The sequence below is a fragment of the Dryobates pubescens genome, chromosome 1 (assembly GCF_014839835.1).
Source record: "Dryobates pubescens isolate bDryPub1 chromosome 1, bDryPub1.pri, whole genome shotgun sequence".
NCBI classification, from domain to species: Eukaryota; Metazoa; Chordata; class Aves; order Piciformes; family Picidae; genus Dryobates; species Dryobates pubescens.
The window spans coordinates 2,239,173-2,265,297 of NC_071612.1; the positions used below are offsets into that span (position 1 = coordinate 2,239,173).

Genomic DNA, 26,125 nt, shown 5'->3' on the forward strand with positions numbered 1-26,125 from the left:
GAAGGGAAATTTTACCACCACCACCACAACAACAACAAAATCCAAATACCTCTTACAATCAGGTCTGCAGCAGCTGATAGCTTGTCCACACTTGTTTGCACCATGCAGACGTATTTCCCAGCATGCTTCAGCTGGATGCTTCTGATCATCAAATCACCAGCTGAATCCTGCTGATAAAGTAGGGAAAAGTGGTTACAATTACTTTTTAATGAGTGCTAAACATCATTATCACACGAAGGACACTGTGACTAATGGATTTACTTTACACTGCTGATGAAAACATTAAGCAAGGCAAGCCCTGGCCTATTAAAATGATGTGAGTCTGCCTTGAAGATAAGAGTGGCACTGGTTCTGCAAGGATGGCTCCTACAAGGGCCCAGGGAGCCCTGGTTTGGGTCTGGTGAGCAGTTTCCCCATTAAAACAAAGTGACAAAGCTTATGTAGGGCAGGTTTGCTCCCACTCCTCCTGTCCCTCTCTGGCTATCGGCTTCACAGCCTCTCTGACGATGCCCAAGTTGTGTCTACAGCTAATCCAGGAGCAAAAGGCAGCCCAAGTGCCGAGGCACCTGCAGTGCTTTGCATTCAGGCCAGCATTTGGATTGCCTGGTGCTAAAGATCAGGAGCACAGCTCTCTCTGAGGAAATCTTGCATCACCTAACAGCAGTAATTTGTTTTCCAAACGCCAAGTGCATGTCTGATTAACTGTTGAATAGAACTAATTAGGTTGCTGGATGTATAGGAGGCTGAAAGCTCTCTCTAATTTCTTCTCCAGGCACAAAGCCTTGGGTACATTGGAACTCTCAGGGTAACCTTGGGATTGGGGCTTTTTCTGACTGAAGAATATTAATAAAGTCTGTGGGTGTTTTTAGCTTTGCAGCCTGATTGGGTTCAGTCTTCAGGAAGAGTTGGTGCTGCTGATGTGCACCATGGTGGCCTGGTTTGAGCAGAGACGCAAGACCAGAGCAGATTTTCTCCTCTCCTAATCAAGGTAAGTAACTCACAGATTGCACTGGGCTGGAAGGAAGCCTCCAAGGCCATCTTGTCCAACCCCCTGCAGGCAGCAGGGACACCTCCAACCAGAGCAGGCTGCCCAGGGCCACATTGAGCCTGATGTTGAATATCTCCAGGGACAGGACCTCAACCACCTCCCTGGGCAGCCTGTTCCAGTGTTTCACCACTCTCACTGTGCAGAACTTCCTCCTGATGTCCAACCTAAATCTGCCCTGCTCCAGTTTCAAACCATTGCCCTTCATCCTATCACCACATCTGAACAGTCCTTCCCCAGCCTTCCTGCAGGTCCCCTTCAGATACTGAAATGCATCTCTGAGGTCTCCCTGGAGCCTTCTCCTCTCCATGCTGAACAGCCTCAACTCTCTCAGCCTGGCTTCACAGGAGAGGTGCTCCAGGCCTCTGATCATCTTTGTGGCCTCTTCTGGACCCTCTCCATCAGGTCCATGTCCTTCTTGTGTTGAGGGCCTGGAGCTGAACTCTAGATGAGCAGAGCAGAGTGGCCAAATCACCTCTTTCTGTCTGCTGCCAAGGCTTCTTTTGATGCAGCCCAGGATGTGATTGGCCTTTTGGGCTTCTTTCCTACCTTCTCTCCCTTTTCTTCCCTGTACCTGCCACTTGCTCACAGTCCTAACCAGCAGTGGTAGCCAGGGCTGTATTTAATGAGTGGTCTAACCATTATTTCTCACCCAACTCTTCTCCAAGCTACCAGATTTCCATGACCAAAATCTTTTCAAGCTTCATGTACCCAATTGCCTGGACACTGCAGAAGTCTGTGCTGTCAGAGGGTGCTGAGTGGGATTCCCATAACCAACCAAGCACCCCAAAGACACCAAGGTGACATTGCCAGGAAAGAGAAATGGCATCTGTGACACTGGGTGGTGGTTGCAGAGGGACAAAAAATGCTCATTCTAAGCCTGTGGTCACGAGAGGAGGACACAGGCTGTTCCAGCCAGAGAAAAAACTTCTTCCCTGAGTGAGAAAGCAGTTTGGTTGCAGTGAGGAAACCTCTGATGTGCAAGGTGAATGCCTCCCTCATGTGAGCAGATTTGAGTCATGCCATCAGGAAATGATAATAATTCCACACCTGCTATAATGAAGAAGTAAACTGGCAACATGCAGCCTCTCAGTCCAGAAGACACCAGACAGCATCTCCTACTATCAACTTAGCCCAGCCCATTCCTTCTCATAGTAGCCCTTTCCCACCTCACTCACTTTTATGACCCTGAGGGGACGACTTCAGTATTAATACTTACTCCTCCAACTCTTTCAAAGTGATCCCCATCTTTTTCAAAGTCTATCAGGTGTCCATTGAATGTCCAGGTAAACATGATGTCTAGGGAGTGATCATGGGACACCTGGCAAGGCAGGACAATGCTTTCTCCAACAGTGACATCCATGCTGAAAGGAGAGACCATGACCCGCGTTGGATCTACAAACGACAGAGAAAACAAAGGGAGGGAGAGAGAAGGGGAGGGAAAACCCCAAACATTAATCTTGTGCTGCTGGGAAATGGAGAGACAGGCAGAGAAGAGAAAGGTTCCTAAGAGGTCTGCCATGACTGCAGCATTGTCATCAGAGCTTGAAATGTTTGCAGTGGTCACTTAGGAAGATCCTTAATGCAGGGAGGTTGGAGTAGGTGATCTCTAAGGTCCCTTTCAACCTAGGTCGTTCTATGGTTCCATGATTTTATCCTCTGACAGCCTTCTCTTACTGATAGATTGAAACACCATCAGTGTGTCCTCCAGGATCCTCTTCTAGCCACCATCCTGATGAACAAGGGAACAAGGGCTGGAAGAGAGTGCAGGAGCTCTACAAGGCCTGGTTAGGAAAAGCTTTGAACATCAGAGATCATTTCATTGGAATCCTCTTACTTCAAAGGTTTGTTTCAGTCACACATTGCACACCATGGCCATCAAACCAACTGGTTTGTTGCTCCTACATGAAGTCCTCTTTGAAGAAGGAAGGACCCCCCAAGAATAAATACAAGTGAGTGATATGAATCAAGCCTTTCACCCCAAAGAGCTGCCCCAGCAAGCCAAGTCCTGTAGTAGTGTTGGATGGAAGGGGGTTGGGGCAAACTGTGGCTCTGGGTGTAGTAACTCTTCTGCCTGACATGCAGGTTTGGGCCAGTTAGTAGGTCAGGCTGACTCAGTGTTTAGGACCACTGTGTTCTTACACAAGATGTCAGTGACCTGTTGAGCACGAACTGAGCAACTATTGTGGGGAAGTGGAGCAGAAGAGCGATGAGAAAGGACATAAAGATGATGATGATGCTTCAAGGGAAGCCCCCAGCCCTGGGTGGAGCCTGTGATGAAGCAAGTTCTGCCTGATAAACGTGGGCAGCAGCACAGACCAGCTCCACCTTAGGCTTCAGGATGAATCCCTTGCCCACATCTGGAGCTGGTTTTCACTTCAGTCGTGCAGGGGCAGAAAATTGGTGGCACACTAGGACAAGCCAGGACACGTTATGCAGACTTCAGCTCCTCACCTGTGCCTGTGAATTCCCTCTGCCCCCAAAGCTAACCTTTGTCTTTCATATATGTTGACAAAAATGCAGGGATTTATTTATTTATTTTTTTTTCCCCCTACAGAGTCTCAGAGGAAAGGAAAAGGAGGGAAAAAAATATTGCTTAACAACCAGACTGAAAGTCTGGAAATCATATCCAGGCAGGTACTTTTGCCTAGTCCAAAAGTCTCTCCTGCACAGCTGTCATACAATCATACTACAAGCATTTAGAATCCCAGAACTGTCAGGGCTGGAAGGGACCTCAAGGCTCAGCCAGTTCCAACCCCCTGCCATGGGCAGGGACACCTCACACCACAGCAGGTTGCTCACAGCCACCTCCAGCCTGGCTGCAAACACCTCCAGGCAGGAGGATTCCACCACCTCCCTGGGCAGCCTGTGCCAGGCTCTCACCACCCTCATGGGGAAGAACTTCTTCCTAAAGAAGTCATCCCCTGGTGTATGAACCCAAACTCTTAACTACTTCTCCCACAGACTGTTGGGCAACTAATTAATTTTCTGCTAAAATCAAGAGGATATGGCCACAAGGATGCTCACAGAGCAGAACTGCTCACTGGAGGTGTTCAGGAGGAGACTTGATAGGGTGCTTGGTTGCATGGTTTAGTTGGTTGGGTGGTGTTGGATGATGGGTTGGACACGATGATCTTGAAAGTCTCTTCCCACCTGTTTTATTCTATTCTATTCTATTCTATTCTATTCTATTCTATTCTATTCTATTCTAAGCAGAACTGCTCACCAAAATTCAGGGCATGCACAGAAGCTGGTCCTGGGTTTTCAAAGACCTCACCAAAAGTGTGCAGGAGGTGGGGAAAGATTTCATCACTGACTGTAAAGGCTTCAGATCAAGTCCTCGGGGACTTGGCTGTATTAGGTTCTGTATTTTGGGTTCATCTGTAACAAAATAGTAGTGATAGGATGAGAGGGAATGAGGGCACATTTAGACTGGAGATTAGGAGGAAGTTCTTTGCAGTGAGGGTGGGGAGACACTGGAACAGGTTGCCCTGGGAGGCTGTGGATGCCCTCTCCCTGGAGGTGCTCAAAGCCAGGCTGGATGAGGATTTAAGCAATCCAGGATAGTTGAGAGTGTCCCTACCAAAGGCAGAAGGGTTGGAACTGGGGGGTCTTTAAGGTCCCTTCCAACCCAAACCACTCTGTGAATCTATGAAAAGAAAGTAACTCGTGGCAGAACCTCAGTAGCTTCATTAATTGATACAGGCAAAGCACTTGGACTTTCTTAGATCTGAGTTGTGTAAGTACAGGTTACTGAAATCATGTCTGATCACTGCCTAAACTGATGGCATTGCTTTTGTACAACTGATGTACCAAGATTTTACAGTCACTGAAACTCAAGACTCAAGGGGCAATGGAATGAAGCTGGAGGTGGGGAGATTCAGGCTGGATGTGAGGAAGAAGTTCTTCACCATGAGAGTGGTGAAGCCCTGGAATGGGTTGTCCAGGGAGGTGGTTGGGGTGCCGTCCCTGGAGGTGTTTAAGCCCAGGCTGGATGAGGCTCTGGCCAGCCTGATGTAGTGTGGGGTGTCCCTGCCCATGGTAGGGGGGTTGGAACTAGATGACCCTTGTGGTCCCTTCCAACCCTGACTGATTCTATGAAGACCTGGAGCACCTCAATCTCAGGAAGCTACATCAGTGCCTGGCCTGTGGTGGAGCTCAGGCACACAATCACTGACATTCCTCTCAGCATCCGAAGTTCATCCCCTGCCACACTCAAAGCCCTCATGAAATATTTATGAAGGACTTGACTGAGATGAAGAGCCTGACTCCCACAAAGCCCTGAGCTGTCCCACATGAGTCCTCCAGTGATCCATGTAAGCTGTGGTCCTTAAACAGTGTCAGCACCGAGCTTTTGCTGCAGCTAACCCTTGCCTCCACAGCCACTTGTCTGCGAGAGGTGAGAAGTCTGCACCATGAACCTGATTCTTCCTGCTGCAATGCTGACAGTTCAAGAAAAACTAATGAATTAAAAAGGTGTTTGCCAAAGATCTGCTTTCCACAGCTCTTGTGGATGCTGTAGGAGCTGCAAATGCCTGGTGTCTCCAAAGATCAGGCCCCCAGGTCCCAATACAGTCACCTCAAGAAGCATTGCAACTGAGAATCATGCAGCCATAGAACAGCTGGGTTGCAATGGATCTGTAGAGCTCATCCAGTCCCACCCCCCTGCAGTCAGCAGGGACTTCTGCAACTAGAGCAGGCTGCTCAGAGACCAAAACCACCTGACCTGGAATACTTCCAGGCATGGAGCATCTCCTCACTGGGAAACCTGGGCCAGGATATCACCACCCTCAATGCAAAAGATTTCTTCCTTCTCTCTAGCCTGAATCTCCCTCTTTCAGTTCAAACCGTCACTCCTTGTCCTGTCACAACAGACCCTGCTCAAAACTCTGTCCCCAGCTTTCTGATCAGCCCTCCTTGGAGCCTTCTCTTCTCCAGGCTGAACAACCACAACTCTCCCAGCCTGGCCTCACAGCTGAGGGCTTCCAGCCCTGCCAGCATTGCCATGGCCTCCTCTGGCCCTGCTCCAACAGGTCCCTGTCTGTGCTGTGCTGTGCTGAGGACTCCAGAGCTGCCCCAGCACTGCAGGTGGAGTCCCAGCAGAGCACAGCAGAGGGGCAGACTCCCCTTCCTCCATCTTCAACCCATGCTGCTGGGGATCAACCCAGGGCTCAGCTGGGTCTGAGCTGTGACTGCACTTTGACAGCTCACATCCAGCTTTTGTGCTCCATCTTAAAGATCTTTTCCCACCTAAAGAATTGTGTGGTTCTAGGATTTTTATCCATCAGTAACACCAAGTCCTTCTCCACAGAGCTGCTCTCCATCCCTTCACCCCCCCAGCCTGGATTGATACCAAGGATTGCCCTGACCTAGGTGCATGCCCTTGTGTTGATGCTCCCAGGGGCACACTTCTCAAGCTTATCCAGAATATTATCTAATCTCTTATCCACAGAATACAAATATGGCCTCTCTATAAAACAAATGCATTGTCCCTATAAAACAAATGCATTATCTATACCAAAAGAAATATATCCTCTGTACAGCACAAATATATTCCCTATACCAAAACAAATATATTCTGCTCTATAGAATACAAACACATTCTGTATACAACACAAATATAGTCTCTAATAGCTGACCCCCCCCCAGGAATGGTGTGGGGGGTGTTCAGGTTGGAAAAAACCTTTAAGAGCACCTGAGTCCACTCTGGGAATTTGTGGTAGAGCTCAGTGACAAACGATGTGCAAGGATGGCTCTGACCCAAGCCATGCTCAGCAGGAGAGTGAGCTCCAGCAATGCACTCTACAAATCACCCCAGGAGAACCCCAGCCTCTCTTCTCAGAGGCTGGCAAAGCTGAAAAGCCAAGCCATCCCTCCCCTCCCTGCCTTTCACACCCTTAGCAGAGCAGCAAATGGACCAAGGTTATCCAGAAGCCAGCTGAGGATTGAGTGTGGGCACAGCCTGGCCACAGGCAGCCAAGGGACAAGCTGAATTGTTAGGCTTTGCAGTTTCAAACCCTCTAACATCAGGCACTTGGAAATGCTGGGGAGTGCTTTAATGATCCCTGGATGGTCTTGGTTAGCATCACCAAGTCAATAATAATAACAACAAAAAAGATTGTATTGGGTTTTTTTGTTGTTGGGGTTTTTTTCCCCCCCTGAGCTAGCTACTCATTTATTTATGCTCTTGCAAGGCAAGAGAGGAAATCTAGGGAGACAGATACTGCAGGAGAGCTGATTTTAATGCTCTGTTACTGTCCTGACCCATCTAAGTGCATGTTACTCTCCTTAGATGTCAAGGACAGTTAATTTTCAAAGTGATTTTGGTGAGATTCTCCTTTGGAGCTCTCTGGTGCATTTTGAGACAGTGTTTAAGAAAGCAAAACATTCAGCTGCGGCTAGAGGGTGAGAATTGCTACCAGTAACATCAGCCCTCAGCTGGGCCCCCCAGAGAAGGAAGCAGAAGTGCCTGGCATTTCCCAGCTCTCCTGCAGAGAGCACAGGTGAAACCAAGCCAAGTTGTTCCAGCTCAGCTCTGAGAAAGTTCACTAAGGAGAGGTTTTGAGAGGAGAAAGAAGTGATTGCTGCATGGTGGGGGGGATGCTCTCAGGGGATGAGAAACCTTCTGTCACCAAGAGGTGAAATAATCTGTTTGTTTGTTTTCTTGCCTCAAATGAGAAAGAGTGAGAGAGAGAAAAATAACCACACTGTGATGCAAACACATTCAGTAGGTGTCCTGAAGGCAGAGCATATACAGGGACAGCAGACACTGACCTGGGCTTGGCTTTGCTGCTGGAGATCTTCCCTGCAGAGCCCTGAGAGCTTCACAGCCCAGGACTTCCAGCCTGTGCTGGGACACAGCAGCCTGCTTGGTGGTTGTCTGTAGGTGTCACTGAAGGCTCAGGGAAGCAGGGAAGCTCCCTCTCAGCCTTCCTTTGCTGCTGGCATTTTCAGGAGCACTCTGTGTGACGGAGGTGGCACTCTGTAGTTTCATGGGCAGCTTTCCCTGAGTGCCAGCCAGGCTGGCAGTGCACGGAGCAGCTGAGGTTGCAGGGTGTCATTGGAGCTGAGATGGTTTGAGCAGCACAGGGATGGCCCTCAGCTGGAGCAGACCTGTGCTTCCACATGGGACAGCTCTGGATGCCTTCAGCCCTGGCCTCACTAACAGAGTGTGCTGAGGCAGGCTGAGCTGTCACAGAATCCCAGCCCAGTGAGGGTTGGAAGGGACCTTTGGGGATCATCCAGTCCAACCGCCCTGCTAAAGCAGGGTCACCCACAGCAGGCTGCGCAGGTGGGTCTGGAAGCTCTCCAGAGATCCCTCCCTTACGTGTTTTTCTCCTGCCTTCCACCCCTTCATTTTCTGGCTGCAGCACATTGCAGATTTCAGCCTGCTCCTGAGCGACTGAGTGCCTTTGCTTTCTATCAGCAGAGGTTTTAACCAAGTTCTCTTGCTAGCTTCCAGTTTGTGAGCAGAAAGGGAGCTGAGCAGCACTTCCCATCTGCAGCCAGGCTGTAATTGCCTGGCTGTGTCCCTAGTCCCCTGCTCAAGTGAACCTGTCATTAGCTGTTAGTGCCGCCGGCACTCCGCCGCTCATTTCGGGAGGCTCTGAAGCATTTCCGAGCTGCACGAACCAGCAGGCTGCAGGCAGCAGCAGGGGTACGGTCTGAGGGTGACAATTACCCAGTCTGAGAAGAGAACCAGCCCACCCCCGATTTCCTATTGATTGGGTGTCCATTAGGAAGGATTACTTGTTTAGGGTAAACAGCTTTGCACGGCTGCTTCTGCCTGGTGTAGCTCCCGCAGCGCCGGGCTGTGTCGCATCGATCCGCAGGGCAGGACCCAGCAGGGACACCATCCACGGGGGTGTGACACAAAATGAATCAGAGGCTGGCACCCAGGGGTGAGGCATTTTTCTTATGGGGGAAAAAAATAATCACAGAATCATAGAATTGTCAGGGTTGGAAGGGACCTCAAGGCTCAGCCAGTGCCAACCCCCCTGCCACAGCCAGGGACACCTCACACCACAGCAGGTTGCTCACAGCCACATCCAGCCTGGCTGCAAAAACCTCCAGGCATGAGGCTTCCACCACCTCCCTGGGCAACCTGTGCCAGTCTCTCACCACCCTCATGGGGAAGAATTTCCTCCTAACATCCAATCTGAATCTCCCCATTCCTAGTTTTGTTCCATCCCCCCCAGTCCTATCACTCCCTGACACCCTCAAAAGTCCCTCCCCAGCTTTCTTGTAGCCCCCTTCAGATCCTGGAAGGCTACAATTAGGTCTCCTTGGAGCCTTCTCTTCTCCAGACTGAACAACCCCAGCTCCCTCAGTCTGTCCTCATAGCAGAGCAGCTCCAACCCTCTGCTCATCAGTTCAGAGCATGTGAATACATCTGGAATGACAGAAGAGGGCAAAGCGAGAAGCGATGTCACTTGTGCTGTACCTATCAGCAAGATTTCAACTTACCAGAGGGTTTTTCCCCACCTAGAGACAGGCAGACCTGTGTGTGTTAGATGGTTACTTGGCATCCCATTTGCAGTTGTGCTCATTTCCAGTTTGGCTCACTTGGCATGCTGGGGAAGAGCCTCTTTAGCCTGAAGAAGAGCAGCCTGAGAGGGGATCTTCTCAGTGTGGATCAGTTGCTGAAGGTTGGGGGGCAAGAGGATGGGGCCAGGGATGCCAAGTGGCAGGACAAAGGGCAGCAAGCACAAACTGGAACCCTAGGAGGTTCCACCTGTACAAGGGGAGAAACTAGAACCCAGGAGGTTCCATCTGAATAGGAGGTGAAACGGGAACCCAGGAGGTTCCATCTGAATAGGAGGTGAAACTGGAACCCAGGAGGTTCCATCTGAATAGGAGGTGAAACTTCTTTGAGCGTGCTGGAGGCCTGGAGCAGGCTGCCCAGAGAGGTTGTAGAGTCTCCTTGAGTGGTCTCCAACCCCCTCTGGCCATTGTGCTCCTGGGCAAGCTGCTGTGGGTGACCTGCTTGAGCAGAGGAGTTGGACTGGATGATCTCTGGAGGTTCTTCCAACCCCTCCATGCTGGGATTCTGTGGCAGGCTGAGTACTTTGCTCTGCTGGGAAGGGATTCAGCGATGCTAATAACCACAGAGCTTTCTGTTAAGGCTCTCAAAGTACTCAGTAAACACTGAGCTGTGCTTTGCCAGCCCTGGCTGCTGGAGGAATAGAGAGTATTTTCCTATAATAAAGGGCTGAACTGTAACATGCTCAGGAGACACAGCTCCAGTTGTTGGCCTTGAGTCAGTGGAACTGAGCATCTCAGATGAAAATAAATAAATAAAGAGTAGATAATGTTAACATTTCCACTGCTGGTTTCTGAAACCCATGCACCTAAAAGCTAAATGGTTATTCAGACATCCATCCTAGCACAAAAGAGCAGGGGAAAAGGGGAATGAAGACAAGGGAATGCTCAGGTTTTGGCAGGGTAAAATACTGAAGACCACAGAAGCCTTCCCCAAACTTACTGGTGCCTTCAGACTGTTCTGCTTATAAGGGAAAATGTCCATGATGTTGCAAAGGCTTTTTCACAGAATCCCAGCACGGTGGAGGTTGGAAGTGACCTCTGAAGATCATCCAGTCCAACCCCTCTGCTGAAGCAGGGCACCCACAGCAGCTTGCCCAGGAGCACAATGGCCAGAGGGGGTTGGAAGCTCTGCAGAGGAGGAGACTCCACAACCTCTCTGGGCAGCCTGCTCCAGGCCTCCAGCACCCTCAAAGTGATTTTTATCCTTCCTATCTTTTTCCATTCTTGCCCATTACACTTTATCCACCATTTGTTTGCTCTTCCATGCTTCTGGGTTTGGGATGGGAATTCTGGAAGAGATCCTGCTTCTCCCCTTTACTGTTTTGCCTAAACAGGGAAAAATTGTTGCAAATATTCCTGGCTTTGAAGGAGAAAAGTATTACAGAAGGACACAAATCAGGCAGTGAAAGCAGCAACAGGCAGGAGAAACATGGGCTGGCTCTTGAGCTGGGAAAACCAGAGAGCAGTGCTTGGTGTTCTTGCTGAGGGATGTGTATGTTTGCTTCAAGCAGATAAGGAGTATTAGTATCCCACCTGCGATAGTCAGAGGGCACATCTGAGTTAAATACAGCAAGCAGCACAAATGCAGAGGGGAGGACATTGATTCCAGGCTGGACAAGAGGAGACCAGCTAGACCAAAGTCATTTCAGCACATGAGGCTCTGACTCTCCACATCATGCAGTGTGATAGGAGCATGCCAGGGCATCTGTTAGCTGCTTAATGAAAGGCAGTGTGGATGACAAGGTAATTTCAGGTTCAAGCATGAATGCTCAAGTGCAAGAGTTGATGTTCAATTACCAGATGCTTCAAACAAGCAGCTAAGACAAAGGCGAGCGGTGCCAAGCGCACGGAGCTGCATCCAGCGTGAGGGGAAAGGCACAGAGCTGCTCTTCCCTGGGCTCCATTCCCATTCTCCTTGCTGACATTCCTTCTGTGGACCTAGGCAGCTAAGCTGTAGTTTCAAGTTTGATTAACCATCTAATTACTTAATTCTCCTAAACACTCATTAGTGTTAATGGTAAAGATCCAGCTCTGGGTTTTTTTTCCTCTCCTTCTCTGGATGAAAAGAAGATCATTTGAAACAGGATTTTCTTGGGGATGAGCTATAACTCAGGGCTCACCCATCCTCTCTTTTGGAATGCCAGTGTGTTTACTGGTTTGATTTTGCCTTTTATCAGGGGGAGTTAATAAATGCACTGCAGATCAATGTCCTCTGTTTTGCAATGACACTTGACACCATTGTGTTGATTTCAAAGCAAGGAGTGTCTGCAGGTAATAAAAATCAGTCTCAGGGGTGGAATCCTCTGTTTTCTATGAGCAATCAAAGCATCAAACTCCAAGAGTTGAATACTTAGGTGTGCTCCAACACCTATTTCTCTCCTATCTGTGACCAAAACATTTACCCAAGACCATAAAGATAAAAGCCTCTAAGACCTGACTAGCAAAATTCTGAGAGCTCTTAGTGCTCTGGGCACCATCAGATACTGTGAGATATGGTGAAGAGAGGAGAATACAATCCTGAGCTAAAGAAATCACTCATCAGTGAATAACTAAACACACAGGAAACTACAGCTGTCCTAGAACCATAGAATGGTTTGGATGGAAAGGACTTCCAAAGCTCATCCAGTGCAACCCCCCTGCATCAGGGACCTGCTCCACTAGATCAGGCTGCTCAGAGCCTTGTCCAGCCTGACCTTGAATACCTCCAGGGATGGGGGCCTCAAGGTGCAGAACTTGACCCTAACATCCAATCTAAATCTGCTCTGCTCTCATTTCAAACCATTACCCCTCATCCTCTCACTACAGGACTTTGCAAACAGTCCCTCTGCAGCCTTCTTGTAGCCCTCTTCAGGTGCTGGCAGGCCACTATTAGGTCTCCCTGAAGCCTTCTCTTCTCCAGGCTGAATACCCCCAGCTCCCTCAGCCTGTCCTGGTAGGAGAGGGAAGATTCATTGAGTACTTTATGGGGCCAAAAATTAAGATAGCCAAAAGGAAGATTAAAAGAAAATGGGGAAAGTATTGAGAAGATTTGGCCTTTATAGTGTCATAGACCTGAGCTGTGATGAGTCTCAGACAGGCTTTCAGGACCAGACACGTGGCTTTTACTGTTCTTTTCCATATATTCAAGACCAGTAACTGGTTTGTAATGAACATTTCTTCACAGAGATCTTTGCAGCACTTGCAGTACCCTCTGGTGTGCACTGTGCTAGCTCAGCCTAACAAAATGTAATCTTATTAGAAGTGAAAGGGCTACTATCACAGTTCAGAAGAGGGGATTTAGGTCTGAAGCAGGCTGAAGTCACTTCTCTGATTTTAGACAGATATGTGACTGATGCTCTAGAGCTTTCCATCAAATATCCTCATGGTCTGGATATGATGTGTGACTGAGTCACTTTGGGTCATAACACTTCCCTCTGCAAGCACACTGAGTCAGGCTTAGTGGCTGCTGAGGGACAGGGTTTAGCACCATGGTTTAGCTGGATAATGGTTAGACTCAATGATCTTTAAAAGCCTTTTCCAATCTGAATGGTTCTATGATTCTATGTAATCAGGCAGCGCCAAGCTCTGGCCACAAAGACAGTGAACCATGGCCATGTATTTAATGGGGATTAAGGAAAGGAGGAGAGTGGAAGGTCTGACCTTTCCTGCAAGAGCAGAGACTCTGATTCAGCAGTACACAAGGCTGAGCTGGGCATTTAGGGCACACTAAAATTGCTTTCTTGAAGGGGGGTTCTTATCTTGCAGTTTACTTGGTTTCGATCTTGCCACATCAGAATGGCAGCGGCAGCGTGGGGACACACAATGAGTTTTAGCTGAGTGCTTCAGCACATCACCTGAGCCCCTTCCTCTTAGGCAGCCTCTGCTTTCTGTTGGTGTGGGTTTGTTCATTTTAAGAGGAGAGTTCAGATGTTGTTTCTTGTGACTGCACTCCTGACTGTCCTTCCGGACACCGAAGATTCCTTCAGGAGCAGCTGCTTCCTCCTCGGCCCTACTCAGAGTTCAGAGCTGAACTGCAGCTGAGCTACAAGTTATTACCATATTTCCTAAACTGACAGTGAAAAAGAGCTTCCCACAGATTGAAAACTGTCTAAACCTGATGTAAGAGTCTCCCTCCCAGGAATTAATGCCTCCCACCTCCCCAGGCAGGTTCCAGGCAGTCAATCACGGGGCCGGCATTTCGGCACGCTGGATGCGATCTGCTGGCTGAATAATAAATGAAGGTTAATTTCAATCTGAAAACACAGTAAGAACGGAACTGCATCAAAAGACACAGGGGAAGGGGAGGGCTGTGCCATTACAGCAAATCCAAAGGCAAAAATACATGAAAATATATCCACTCCACTGAGAGCACAGAGAGTGTTACTTAAATAGCACGAGGGCACAATACTTCATTTTAACCTCCCTTTTACCTAGCGCAGTGCAATCTTATCAAATCAAGCTCTCTCCACACAATTGTGACAAAGAAAATCATAGGTAATGGGGTCTGGAAATGACAATCCAAATCTGTCACTCAGAGAAATTTGTACTTGCTCTTCATGGCGGCGTGGAGCTGCGCCTGATTACGCTCCAACCCCCCAAAACATCCCTCCTCCATCCCTTGGCGTTTCGGCCCAAAATGAAAGCCCCTCCGCTTCAGGGGTGCCTGAAGTGAAACCAGTGTCTGTGACAAAGGACTGAGCAGCCTGTGACACGCTTTACAGACGGCCCTGTGAATTCCAGGTGTCACCTTTTGTGGGCTATTGATTGCGACCGGCTGATATCCCTCCTCTCAAGTGTGGCATAATCTACTGTCATTGCAGAAAATGATGGCCATCACACGGAGAAGGTTAATCAGATACAGGAGGAATCATATCTAATCTCTGATAAATTGCAAGTCACTCAAGGATCAATCACCCTCCTCCTCCTCACACAAGCCAGAGGTAATTGTGCACGTGTCACGCTTTGCCTTGCGGCCCGCGGCAGCCAAACAGCATTTTGCCCCTTTCAGCAGCTGAGCCTGGTTGAGAGGGTTGATTTGTGGCACTTTAAAATAGGGTTTTGAATAGGAATGGCCATAAATAAAACACATCCAGAAAGAAGGAAGCAGCAGAAATACGATAGGCAGGCGCTCAAAGGGCAGAATTATGAAGTGACTGGCAGAGGCTTTGCATTTTTATGGGGCACTTTGTCTTCTAGGTCTTTCCCATCCCTTTATGGGGCACTTTGTCTTCTAGGTCTTTCCCATCCCTTTATGGGACACTTTGTCTTCTAGGTCTTTCCTGTCCAAATTCTGAGACTTTTATCTCCAACCTCCTCATCAGGACCAAGATGTTAGGAATTAGCTGACATGCAAGAACAAAGCCCAAGTGGCATTATGAGCGGATGCCTCTTGAGCTGCCAAACTCACACCAAAACAATCACTACCTGCCTCCCAGAAAAGAAGCCATGGCTTAACCATCCTTAACATCACCTAGATCAAGTCTCACGTGTGCCATGTTGAAGGGCAACCAAGCTGGTGAGGGGTTTGGAGCACAGCCCTATGAGGAGCAGCTGAGGGAGCTGGGGGTGTTTAGCCTGGAGAAGAGGAGACCCAGGGGCCATGGGAATGTGCTGCCTAAGGAGGTGGTGGAGTCACCATCACTGGAGGTGTTTAAAAAGAGCCTGGATGAGAAACTTGGTGCCAGGGTTTAGTTGATTAGATGGTGTTGGGTGATAGGTTGGACTTGATGATCTTAAAGGTCTTTTCCAACCTGGTTAATTCTGTATTCTGTATGAGCATCTTGGGCTAAGCTAGCCTTGGTGTGCAGGCAGTTTATCAAGCAGCTTGAGACACATTCCTCTTCCTAAGCACCTGGTGTGAAGGCAGTGCATCAGCATTTGCATTGGTAAGGGGAGCTGGCTGGGGGCACCCATTGAGACCTCTGGGAGCAGAGAATGCTTTCACCACTACATTAAGAAACTGGGCAAATTCAAGCTTATTCTACTACTTCTTTTTCAGTGTGCTTAAAGCTGGTGAAAAAAAACCTGGGCACTGAACTGCAATGTCAATATATGTACCCAGAGTCAGTAAACCCCATGTACATGCTGTAACAAGGGTCCCTCTACAAATGTATATATATAAATATATATATAGTAAAATTGCATCCTACAATAATGCCTGTAAGAAGGGTGTCTCTATAAATATATATATATAAATAATATATATAGCATATAAATTGCATCCTGCAATATTGCAGTTCACAGGAAGGCAAAAATCTCTCTTGGCTCTCAAAATTAATTCAGTTCTTTCTCAGCAATATTATTATCACAGAATCACAGAATTGTTAGGGTTGGAAGGGACCTCAAGGATCAGCCAGTGCCAACCCCCCTGCCATGGGCAGGGACACCTCACACTACAGCAGGTTGCTCACAGCCACATCCAGCCTGGCTGCAAAACCCTCCAGGGATAAGGCTTCCAACACCTCCCTGGGCAACCTGTGCCAGTTTCTCACCACCCTCATGGGGAAGAACTTCTTCCTAACATCCAATCTGTTTCTCTTTGCTGTAGAGCCACACACAGAGACCTAGAGGATGTAACAGCATCATTTTGAGCCTTATTGATTCTATGAATTGTTTTAGTTGAAAAGCCTAAGATCATTGAGTCCAACTCTTGACCCAACACCACCATGGCCATTAAACCACAGAATCATAGAATTGTCAGGGTTGGAAGGGACCTCAAGGATCATTCAGTTCCAACCCCACTGCCAAGGGCAGGGACACCTCACTCTAGATCAGGTTCCCCAGAATCACATCCAGCCTGGCCTTAAAACCCTCCCTTCAGGGATGGTGACTCCACCACCTCCCTGGCCAGCCCTGTTCCAGTGCCTGATCACATCAGCCAACATTTTAAAATGAATAAAACAGAACAAAAGTCTTCCTCCTACAGGTAACAACCAATTTTCTTGCACCTAAAACTGGTTCTAAAGGGAACTGAAGTAGATGTTTACATAAAGTGTTATTTGAAATACCAAAGGGATGGCTCTAGTTGATGGCAACATTGGATTCTAACTGAAGTTTATGTAAATAACAGGAAAGTTTCAGCCTCTTCAGGCCACCTTCTGGGAAATACACCCTATCAAGAAGCACCTTCAAGTTTAAGCCAAATGAAGTGGGGAGGTTGGAACTAGACGACCTTTAAGGTCTCTTCCAACCCAAACCAGGCTGTGATTCTGTGGAGATCACACAACAGCACTTACACAAGCTCATCTACAAGCCTCAGGAATTATCAAGTATCCAAAGAACCAGTTCAGGAGACAGGGAGAGGAAAAGCAAGAGAAACAGAGAAGTCAAATTTCTCTCTCCTGATTGCTATTTACTGAGCATATCGAGACCTGCAGGCCTGGCCTTGGGTCCTGCCTGGGAGCCTGCTCCACACCACTTCAAACCCATTCAACATGAGTTTGGCTGCTTAGACTTTGAATCACAACCAAGCTTCACAGAACTTCATCAAACAGAAAATTAGAGAAGCAAAAGTGGAGGAAGAGTACAGAGGGTGGGGTGAAGGCAGCATGGGCACAGACCTCAGAGTGAATTAAATGAGATCTCCTCCTTTCAGTCTGACCTTCGGCAAGGCATTTGAAAGCCTCCCCTGCCTTATTTGCCCAGCCTATAAAATGGGACTAAAACCTTCATTTACAACTGGTTTGTCTTCTTCCACCACTGTGCACAGCCAATATTTTTGTTTCAGATTAACTTTTTCCTCAAAGCCCTGTTGAGACTTCCACGCTACCACAGGCAAGACCGAAGCCCAAACATCTCTTTCTGCAGGAGATCAAGGGACAGCAAGAACAGAAGCACAAAACTAACCTTGAAAACAATATTTCCTGGGCCACAGAGGTCTAATTTGTTTCGTGGTGAAGGTGAGACGATGTCTGCATGTTCTGTGCTCTCTTGCAAGGGACTGGCTCGTGTCCCCATGTTCTAATTAATTAGTGACACATCAAGAAGACAAATCCTCCTTCTGAGGGATGTGCTACTCTTTTACTCTCTGGTTGGTTGAGCCCTGGTACTGGTGTTATGGGAAGGGGCAGGATGGAGGCAGAATCACATGTGGAATGAAAACAACCACCTCCCAGCCCAGCTGATCATTATAGCTTGCTCCAAATCCCCAGCTCCTACTCGACTGAATAAATATTCACGGCAGAGCATCATTAAAAAGGGTCCCTGACATTTCTCCCATTGCTTGGCATTTTGCATCCAATTAGCCACAAGTTTTTCTTATGTAAATAACTTCAAAACAAGCACCAGGATCCAGCTTTGTGAAGATACATACAGAGAAGAGGAGGGACAAAGAGCGTGGCAGTGCTACCAGCTCTCCCTTCAGCCTGGTTTTGGTGATGGACCAGTTTGGCCCTGAATAGAACAGAACAGAACCAAACAGAATAGAATAGAATTAACCAGGTTGGGAGAGACCTTTGAGATCATCAAGTCCAACCTATCACCCAATACCATCTAATCAACTAAACCATGGCACCAAGCACCCCATCCAGGCTCTTCCTAAACACCTCCAGGGATGGTGACTCCACCACCTCCCTGGGCAGCACATTCCAATGGGCAATCACTCTTTCTGGGAAGAAATTCTTCTTAACATCCAGCCTAAACCTCCCCTGGCACAGCTTGAGACTGTGTCCTCTTGTTCTGGTGCTGGTTGCCTGGGAGAAGAGCCCAACCCCCACCTGGCTACCACCTCCCTTCAGGTAGTTGTGGACAGCAATAAGGTCTCCCGTGAGCCTCCTCTTCTGCAGGCTAAGCAACCCCATGCAGTGGAGCACCTCTGCTATGAAGATGGGCTGAAGGAGCTGAGATTGTTCAGCCTAGGAAAGAGAAGGCTCTGGGGAGACCTAATAATGACCTTCCAGTACCTTAAGGATGGAGAGAGAGGCTGTTTGCAAAGGTCTGCAGTGACAGAATGAGGAGTAATGGCTTCAGACCTGAGAAGAGCAGATTCAGATTGGATGTTAGGATCAGGTTCTTTACCATGAAGGTCATGGAACACTGGAACAGGTTGCCCAGGGAGGTGCTTAGGGCCCTATCCCTGGAGATATTCAAGGTGAGACTCAAGAGGGCTCTAGAGATATTCAAGGTGAGACTCAAGAGGGCTCTGGACAGCCTGATCTAGTTGAGGATGTCCCTGCTGACTGCAGAGGGGGTTGGACTGCATGAGCTTTGGAGGTCCCTTCCAACCCAACCCAGTCTATGATTCTATGATGTAGAATTAGAATCATAAAATCATAGAATTGGGTGGTTTGGGGGAGACCTCTAAGATCATTGAGTTCCACCATCAACCTAAGACTCCCATGGCCATTAAACCATGTCACCATTTGGGGATTAAGACAAGAGACTCCAGTCTCTTTGCTAACTGTGATGGGACTGCTCCTAATCTTACTTCAGCTGCATCAGAAGAGGGGAAAATCAGGTCCCAGGAGTCCCTAATATTGCAAGCACCCCCTCCTCACCATTCAGCAGCACTGCAGTTACTCTCTGGTGTGTCAAAACCCATCAGTCCTAGTCTTCATCCATGTGCCACTTGCCTATTATTATCTGATCAGCAAGTCTGAGTAACCTGTTTGCAATCCAGCTAGGCTCAGGGAGGAAAAGTCACAGCAGCTCAAAGCCTCAGAAGTTTGGTTCTGCTAAGCTGCTTCCAAAAATGCTTGGGAGAAAATACACAAAGAGGAGAGAGATTTCCCCAAGTCCTGTCCCAGATTCTTTCCTTTAACACACTTTTTTCCTCCTACAACAGCAAATGTGCTCTCTAAACACATCCTCTGTATCTTTGATGTTAAAACCATAGCCTTCAGGCCAGTCTGTTCTTAGTCACTATGTTCAAGGATATGAAGTTCTTAGGATAAGAGAGTTAGTATCACTTCCTCTCTTTATTCTCCCCACATGGCTTCCTTCATCTTTACCCAGAGCAGAAAGCAGCAGTCACTTCTCCATGCACATCATATTTCAGTCATAATCTTCCCTGTCCCTCTCTGCACAGACTGAATTATTGTGGTGTGAGGAGAAGTGGCTCCACTGACACCTGCTCCCACCTTCCACAACAGGACCATGTGCTGCAATCATCTCTACTGAAAGAGTTTCTCTTGCAGTATGGCTCCTATTTACTCAGGATTTGTGCAGTTCCCATGACACTCATGTCTAGAAGTGGTGAGATGCTGGAACAGGTTGCCCAGGCAGGTTGTGGATTCCCCCTTCCTGGAGGTGTTAAGGCCAGATTGGATGAGGCCTTGAGCAACCTGGTCTAGTGGAAGCTGTCGTTGCTCATGGCAAGGGGGACTGGAACTGAATCATCTTTATGGTATTAGAATCATAGAACAGAATCAATAAGGTTGGAAGAGACCTCAGAGATCATCAAGTCCAACCTATTACCTAACCCCTAATACCTCCTGACTACTAAACCATGGCTCCAAGTGCCACATCCAAGCCTTTTTTGAACACCTCCAGGGATGGGGACTCCACCACCTCCCTGGGCAGCACATTCCAATGGCCAATTATTCTTTCTGGAAAGAACTTTCTCCTCACCTCCAGCCTAAACCTCCCCTGGCACAGCTTGAGACTGTGTCCTTTTGTTCTGGTTGCCTGGGGGAAGAGACCAACCCCCACTTGGCTACACCCTTCAGGTAGTTGTAGAGAGCTATAAGGTCTTCCCCGAGGCTCCTCTTCTGCAGGCAAAACAGCCACAGCTCCCTCAGCCTCTCCTCACAGGGCTTCCACTAAGTCCCTTCCAGTCCAAACCATCCTGTGATTCTCCTTTCTCCTGGCTTGCTCTACATGGTATGGTAGTAGTGTCTCATTAACCAGGTTGTACCATGCTAGTAGAGCTCAGCTTTCCCTTCTTCTAGCAGCCCTTCTCCAAGGGTTAAACTAATCCTCTGCAAGAGGGAGGAAAATGAGTAGAAAGCATTAGGTTGGACACATTCCACTTTGATTTCTAACTGTCCCAGGTTTGGCAGCAATTTCCAGTGAGCAAACCCTGGGAAGCCTTCTGCCCTTAAGAAAGTAATTTCTGGACAAACCAGTTTGTTGCTTGTGTTTTATACTGGGCACACACACACACAATTAATTCACTTGATGAAAACCTCTCCCAGGACCCCTTGCTCTCTGGCCTCATTTTTAACCATGTTGGCTTTCCATTGGTATTCAAAAACCTGCGAAAAAAAATATGTTAACCTTTCTGAAATGGATCCTGGGAAAATAAATGAAAGCAACTTGAGGAAAAGTGTTAATTAACCTGCTTTTGTCTCATTAAGAGGCTGTGTTTAACCTGGGGGTCATTGCCTCTGTCAGCTGAGGTATGGATGTGGTCTTCACTGAGAAGCTAAAGAACTCAATCTTCTGCTGATGCTTAAGAACTCCTGAACCTCTGGGTGGGAATTCTGGGGAGAGGACAAGCAAATTGCTAAATGAAAGCACTGAGCTTTTCAAGGAATTAGTCCAAACCTTCCCTTTCATGGCAGAAGAGGTTACAATAATGCTGGCCCTGCAATAAATTGTGGGTTTAAGGTAAAATGCAGAACTAAAATGTTACTGTCCCCCCTACAGCTATACAAATGGCATGGCTAAACCTCACTGAAAGAAGTACTTTCCCCCACACTATCTGCTGAATCAGCCACTTGCTCTTGTCTTGACTTCCTTCTTCATCTGTGCAGTTATGACTTTTAAGCCCCCTTTGATGTGCCTGAAGGTTGGCTGGGGGTTGGAGGGAAAGGAGAAGGAGGTGGGGAGGGAGGTGGGGGGAATAGAATAGAATAGACCAGACCAGGTTGGAAGAGACCTTCAAGATCATCGTGTCCAACACCACCCAACCAACTAAACCATGTAACCAAAGAAGAACCTTCTGCATTTACCATGGACCTAAGCAAATATTTCACTCTCTGCAGAGAATCATTTTGGTTGGAAGAGACCTTGAAGATCATCAAGCCCAACTGTTAACCCAACACTGCCAGACCCTCACCACTAAACCATGCCCCTCAGTACCACACAGAACCATAGAGTTGTTTTGCTTGGGAAAAAAACCTCTAAGATCATTGAGTCCAATCATTGACTTAACACCAACCACAGCCATCAAACCATGTCCCCAAGTGCCATGGCCACACATTTCCTGAATGCCTCCAGGGATGGTGACTCCACCACCTCCCTGGGCAGCGTGTTCCAATGTCTCACCACCTTTTCTGTAGAGAAGTTTTGCCTAATATTCAACCTAAACCTTCCCAGGTGCAACTTGAGGCCCTCTCCTCTTGTTCTTTCCACTATCACAAGCCATGTTCTAGCACATCTACACTTCAGAATCAGATCACCAAAGTACCTGGAGAAGCTGGTCTCTAAGAGTCACTATATTTTTATACAAGAAGGCTCAGAGGAGACCTCATTGTGGCCTTCCAGTATCTGAAAGGGGCTCCAAGAAAGCTGAGGAGGGACTTCTGGGGGTGTCAGGGAGGGATAGGACTGGAGGGAATGGAGCAAAACTAGGAATGGGTAGATTCAGATTGGATGTTACGAAGAAGTTGTTCCCCATGAGGGTGGTGAGAGGCTGGCACAGGTTGCCCAGGGAGGTGGTGGAAGCCTCATCCCTGGAGGTTTGTTCAGCCAGGCTGTGAGCAACCTGCTGTGGTGTGAGGTGTCCCTGGCTGTGGCAGCGGGGTTGGAACTGGCTAATCCTTGAGGTCCCTTCCAACCCTAACAATTCTATGATTCTATTTGTATTTCTGCTTTTTGAAAGTTACAACTCTAATAATGCTGGAGAGAAGTCCAAAATTGGCAGGGAGGGGAGGCTGGAGATCTATGCGTTTTAATATCAAGCTCCTCACCACGATGACTTTTATCACATTAATGGCTAAATCACCCTGATTGTAAAACAGCCAAAATGAGGCAATTAGTAAGGCTGGTGACAGCCAGGGGAAGAAGGAAAAAACCAAAACCAAAAGGAAAGGCTGAGGGTTTTCAGTGCAAGCCAGATGGATATCTTCAATATATTTCTTATTGTCTGCTCGTGGTAATATGTTCAATTACACTGGATCAGTGCTGCAGAAGACCCTTTGAATTGCCTGGGGGGGGGGGGAAATTGAAAAACTAAAATAAAATATAATTGTCTGCTGCAAATTTAATGAAGCTTAGCAGTTGTATTATGTTTACAAGTCCTACTTGTTATCACCACTAAGTGTTTACAAGAGGGGGGAAAAAAAGCCCAGCACGAAACAACTTCCTTCATGCCACCAGCCCTAAGAGGTAACCATGGGCATTTTACAGCTGGTTTCATTTACATCTTTCTTTGTCATTTGCTGTGTGGGTTTGGTTTGTTGGGGTTTTTTTCCACCCTGACCTCATTTCCCACCCCCCCACCCCCCCAAATCAGAAGCTGACAGCTCTCACAGCGCTCTTCATTCACAACTTGCTCTGGGGTAAGTCTCGCTCAACAGTCTGACCACAAACTCATAGACCCATGGAATCATTTCAGTTGGAAAAGACCTTTAAGATGACTGAGTCCAAACATTTATTGAACAGCCAAGTCTGGTACTAAACCACATCCCTCAGGTACTAAACTGAATTCCTTAGCACCCCATCTACGTGCTCCAACACAGAATCACAGAATCCAACCCAGAATGGTATGGGATGGAAAGGACCTCCCCAAAGATCATCTTGTCCAAACCCCTCTGCAGTCAGCAGGGACATCCTCAACCAGATCAGGTTGCCCAGAGCCTTGTTGAGCCTCACCTTGAATACCTCCAGGGATGGAGCCTCAACCACCTCCCTAGCCAACCTGTTCAAGTGTTCCACCACCATCATGGTGCAGAACTTGCTCCTAACATCCAATCTAAGTCTGCTCTGCTCTAGTCTGAAGCCATTGCCCCTGGTCCTGTCCCTGCAGGCCTTTGCAAACAGTCTCCTTCTTGTAGCCCCCTTCAGGTACTGGAAGGCCACTATTAGGTCTCCCTGGAGCCTTGCCTTTCCTAGGCTGGACATGTCCCCAGAGGGGCTGATGGAAATGTCCAGCCATGGGCTGGCTCCTCTGATGCCTGCTATGATCTTCATCAATGTTCAACCAAGGTCACCAGCCTTCCCCAGCACAACACAGCCAACAGTTCATGGCTGTCACATCTGACAGCTTCACATTAAACAAACCTAAAGCAAAAATCATGTCTGAGCTGACCAGAGGAGGGGTGGCTTTGGGGAAGGCTTGATGGCAGGCAGGGCATCTCCTTCTGCTTTTGCCACTTCTGCAATCTCAGAATAATTACAACCTTCTGTGCTTCAGCTGACTGTCACAAAAATGGAAATGCTGACATGATCCACAGCTCTTTATTCTTCCCTGGGGTGCTGTGGGGCTGACCTGGTTTTTGTGAGGACTTCAGGCTCCCACCTGAGCGGAGCTGGGAGGAAACCTCAGCCTTTCCCAGACACAGGTGTAGCACACACAGAGGAGAGGCACCTGGCAGCTCTGAAACACAAAGCTGAGCTCCTTACAGCCACAGAAAGCAATTTAAAAGGCATCCTGCAACAACCTTGACTGTGGTTTGCAGTTGGAAATAAACACATCAGTTGCCCGCAACTGTAAAGCACTTGATTAAGCCTTGTGTTTGAAGTGCCATATGGAGAAGAGCTCCTTAAAAGCTGCAAAGACCCTGAGGTATCTACTGGATAGCAGCCCCATTGCCAGCTTCTACTTGATGTTTTTTTCCACCCAGGGTTCATTAAGGAGATCCACTGAAGTGCAGCCTGAAGCACTGGGTCTACCATGGTTGAGGGGAGGGAGGAGCAGATGCAGAATTCTCTCTTTTGTAATTGTGCCTTTCATGCAGTGCTTTGGGTCATAATTTCACTTAAACGTAGCAAAAGACCCTTAATTGTGTCCCAGAAATAATTGGTGTCTGTGGAAATAGTTCCAATTACAGCTGAATAGATTCCTTTGCAATTTTATGGCCACAGATTATTGCTTGCCTTGTCAATCCTGAAAATCCAGCATTGTCTGCTGGCTGTGAGGTAGAAGTCAAGGAAGATTTTTCAAGCTTAGGAATGCTCTCTTTCCTAACCAGGAGGATGCAGCGTGAGTACAGTTTAGAGGGCTCTCTAATCCTTCTTTGCTTATAAACCCTTGATTCAGAGGTTCTGGGGAACAACTATGAGTTGACTTTTTCTCCCTGGAAGTTCTGAAAACAGTGCCTGAAAGCCTGGTAAGGAATAGTCATAGAATTACAGAGTTGATGAAGACATCTAAGATCTTCAAGTCCAATTCTCAACCCAACACCACCATGCCCTGGAGTGCCCTGTCTATAACAGACTCATAGAATGGTTTAGGTTGGAAGGCACCTTAAAGATCATCTAGTTCCAAACCCCTGCCATGGGCAGGGACACCTCCCACCAGCCCAGGTTGCTCAAGGCTTCATCCAGCCTGGTCTTGAGCACTTTCAAGCTGGGAACCTCCACAACCTCCCTGGGCAACCTGTTCCAGTGTCTCCCCACCCTCACTCTCAAGAATTTCTTCCTCATCTCCAGTCTCAAGCTCCCTCTCCCAGCTCAAAGCCATTGTCCCTTGTCCTGCCACTCCAAGCCCTTGTCAAGAGTCCCTCCCCAGCTCTCCTCCTTTGGATACTGGAAGGCTGCTCCCTGGAGCCTTCTTTCCTCCAGGCTGAACAGCCCCAACTCTCCCAGCCTGTCCCCATAGGGGAGGTTCTCCAGCCCTCTGCTCACCTTTGTGGCCCTGTGTGGTGCTCTGTGTGATGGTTTTGGTGGTCTATATGTTTTTTGAACCCCTCCAGGGATGGTGACTCCAACACTTTCCTGGGCAGCCTTGCCCCAACGCTTGTCCACTCTTTCACTAAAGAAGTTCAGTCATGCCTGGACTAGGTGGAAAATTTTTCCAGCAACTACTGAAAAAAATCCTAAGCCAACAATAAATCCTATTCTGACCTTTTTTTCCCCACCCCCAGAGTTCTGAGCCTTTGCTAAGGGTAGAAAATCTTGGCTCTTGGCTTGGACCCCAGCTGAGCACACACCTCATGTGCTATCCACCTTCATTATAACAAGCCCATAAAATATGGACAGCCCCAAAGTGCTGCTCTGGGATTATTGCTTTAAACTCTGCCCCTCTTTTAAAAAATCACATTGTGTGCTTTCAACACCAGGTGTCATTTAACCTGCTCCTTTCTTATGGGCTGAGGCAGAGCCAACATGAATTTAAATTAAGATTGAACAGAGAGGAGAGAAAAAAAAATAATCAAGACCTTGCATGACCTCAAACACTGCTGGATCAAAGCAGAGCTGGGAAGGAGTGAAGGAGGGGCTCTTTGTGCTTCAGAATGACTAAAGCCATTGACATCTGGGCAGATGGTATGGAAAATGCCTGCAGTAGCTTTCTGGGACAGCTTTCCATATGAGTAAAGAAACACCCTCACCACCCTCACCTCCCTCACCACCTAGAACTTCTTCCTCATCTCCAGTCTCAAGCTCCCCTCTCCCAGCTCAAAGCCATTGTCCCTCATCCTGGCACTCCCAGTCCATATCAACAGTCCCTCCCCA

General features: G+C 48.0%; 1 protein-coding gene across 1 annotated transcript in view; it reads right to left on the reverse strand.

Moving 5' to 3' along the window:
• The window catches only part of LOC104309251 (contactin-4), a 416,486-nt gene that overhangs the window by 18,685 nt on the left and 371,676 nt on the right, over positions 1–26,125 (reverse strand). The window contains exons 14-15 of the mRNA XM_054180010.1: positions 2,265–2,440; positions 50–170 (exon numbers count right to left, since the gene is read on the reverse strand). Of these exons, the coding sequence (XP_054035985.1) occupies positions 50–170; positions 2,265–2,440 (297 nt within the window). The remainder of the gene's footprint in view (positions 1–49; positions 171–2,264; positions 2,441–26,125) is intronic.